Source organism: Engraulis encrasicolus, chromosome 17 (assembly GCF_034702125.1).
Source record: "Engraulis encrasicolus isolate BLACKSEA-1 chromosome 17, IST_EnEncr_1.0, whole genome shotgun sequence".
Lineage (NCBI taxonomy): Eukaryota > Metazoa > Chordata > Actinopteri > Clupeiformes > Engraulidae > Engraulis > Engraulis encrasicolus.
In genome coordinates this window covers 24919100-24921599 of record NC_085873.1, presented here as the reverse complement: position 1 = coordinate 24921599, position 2500 = coordinate 24919100, and the positions used below count along the sequence as shown (strand labels likewise).

At 41.6% G+C, this 2500-nt stretch overlaps 1 protein-coding gene across 1 annotated transcript in view; it reads right to left on the bottom strand.

Annotated features, from left to right (window-relative positions):
• LOC134467350 (fibroin heavy chain-like) overlaps window positions 1-2500 on the bottom strand; it is a 39419-nt gene that overhangs the window by 13235 nt on the left and 23684 nt on the right. Inside the window, exons 21-23 of the mRNA XM_063221249.1 lie at window positions 2350-2388; window positions 1871-1918; window positions 779-817 (exon numbers count right to left, since the gene is read on the bottom strand). Coding sequence (XP_063077319.1) covers window positions 779-817; window positions 1871-1918; window positions 2350-2388 — 126 coding nt within the window. The remainder of the gene's footprint in view (window positions 1-778; window positions 818-1870; window positions 1919-2349; window positions 2389-2500) is intronic.

The window sequence follows — 2500 nt, the reverse complement described above, 5'->3', positions numbered from 1 at the left end:
CTATACATATTATACAACAACACACCATCATCATACAGTTAGCTACTATACATATTATGCAACAACACACCATCATCATACAGATAGCTTCTATACATATTATACAACACACCATCATTATACAGTTAGCTTAGCTTCTATACATATTATACAACAACACACCCTCATTATACAGTTAGCTTAGCTTCTATACATATTATACAACAACACACCATCATTATACAGTTAGCTTAGCTTCTATACATATTATACAACAACACACCCTCATTATACAGTTAGCTTTAATACGTACAACAACAGCACATGGAATTATTACAGCTATGATTGTCTAACAATTATATTACTACATGGCACCTCATCCGGAACCTACTACTACAGCAAATTATTATTAAATTGAGATCTTAAAAAAAAATAGTCCTGTCGATAAATGAGAAAGAACAGAACAACAACGAAACAGAGACTAGGCCAGGGTGTTATTATTAGAGCCAGTATGAAACCAATCAATTGAGGACTGCAGGTTGAGCATAACCATCCCACCACACGTACGGAAGACTTGAGGGAATGTGCTTCTGTAAATGACACTCAAAAGACGCTCAAAAAGCAAGGGGTAAAATAACTTTGGGACTTAATGATGGTCCTGTTCAGATGAATCATGAATGATGAACACAAGGTGAACTCTTTGGCTTTCAGCTTTAGACATACAGGGTTGGATTCCAGTACAAATAAAGACAGTGTTAAGAAAATATTAAACATTAAAGAAAATATAATTGAAACTCACCAGACTTCCCTTGTCCTCCGAGGTATTCAGCATCTGGTGCTGCACAACAACACATACAAAAAATGTTGCGTTCGATTAGATGAGACAACACACTGAGGATTATAATAACACAGGACATGATTTGAAGACAATAATTCATTTCCCCTTGGATTATAATTAATTTGCTTTTGGAATCAAGAAAGTAACTCTACAGATAGAGTGGTACAGAAGGGACTTCCAATTATTCAAGGACAAAGCAGAGGTCTACCTAAAGGAACAAGATAATCTGAATGAAAGTCTTAATATCCTTCTTAAATGACACTATTACCAAAGAATCATACAGGAGAGAAAGATACTTCAGGCTCGTTCTTTTCCGGTATCCATGTGATGTTAGGAGACCTTCGGAGTCTTGAGGTTGAGAATAAATGGAGTTCCTTAGCGCTGTAGATGGCGGTAGCGCACTTGTTGTGGAAACACCACAAAAAGAGAAGAAGAAGGAGGGGACAACGCTCCCCCTAGGAGACCGATTTTGAGCACACTCCTTTGCATTGCATGGGCGGAGTTTGGGATATCTTTCTCTCCTATACGATTCTTTGCTATTACTATGTAATAGTAACCCAAAGGGTTGCTGGGTTGATTCCCGATGCGCCAGGTTGGTGAGGGTTGGTAACTAGTACTCTCCCCCATCCTCCCCCATCACTGAGGTACCCTGAGCATGTCACAGTCCTGCCTCACTGCTCCCTTGGGGCACCAGTTGGGCTGCCACTCACAATGCTGAATGAAATGCAGTTTCATTGTGTGCACAGTATATTGTGTGCTGTGCCAGGATGACAATGGGAGTTCCTCGGGTGGGCTTTCACTTTCACTTTCAATACTAAGGATGTTATGGAGGAATGGTGGAGCTGTGGTAATGTGCATACCAGTGCCCTCTTGTGGTCACTGTCTACAATTTAGCGCCCTCTGATGGACATATGCATGTAGTGCCTATTAATGTCAAATGCTACACATAGCTCCCAAGCTTTTATTGTGTGTGTGTGTGTGTGTGTGTGTGTGTGTGTGTGTGTGTGTGTGTGTGTGTGTGTGTGTGTGTGTGTGTGTGTGTGTGTGGCTTACCAGGGCCATGCTCCATGGGCAGAGAAGGGGCATATCCGTTCCCATAGCCTGGCAACAAATGACACAATGTGGAGACGAGTAAGACGACTGGTTCAAAAGCGTGAACTAGAGCAGTGGTTCTTAACCTTTTTTTCTTAATGCACCCCCTTACCTGTGCCAAAGACAAGCCGCGCACCCCCACCCCAAACTTTTACACTTGTATAGGTACTAAAAATGATTAATTGCAATGATTCTTGCTTAAGACACTAAACAATATCATAATGCCTTTACATGGGGACCAAAACATGCATTAGTTTGGTTTTGATTTGGACTAATTATAATGTTCATAAGCTAAGTTTTGGTCACAACCTCAACACAAACTAAATTCTGTGCACCCCCTGAAATCTTTGGCGCACCCCCAGGGGGTGCCCGCACCCCAGGTTAAGAACCACTGAACTAGAGTAATGTACTGAAATGTGATTGGCTGTCTGGGTTCCTACCTGGCCTTCCTTTAGTGGCATCTCCCAATCCAGCTGGAGCTGATACAGACAATGAATGAACAATCAATAGATCAGAGAGAGAGAGAGAGAGAGAGAGAGAGAGAGAGAGAGAGAGAGAGAGAGAGAGAGAGAGAGAGAGAGAGAGAGAGAG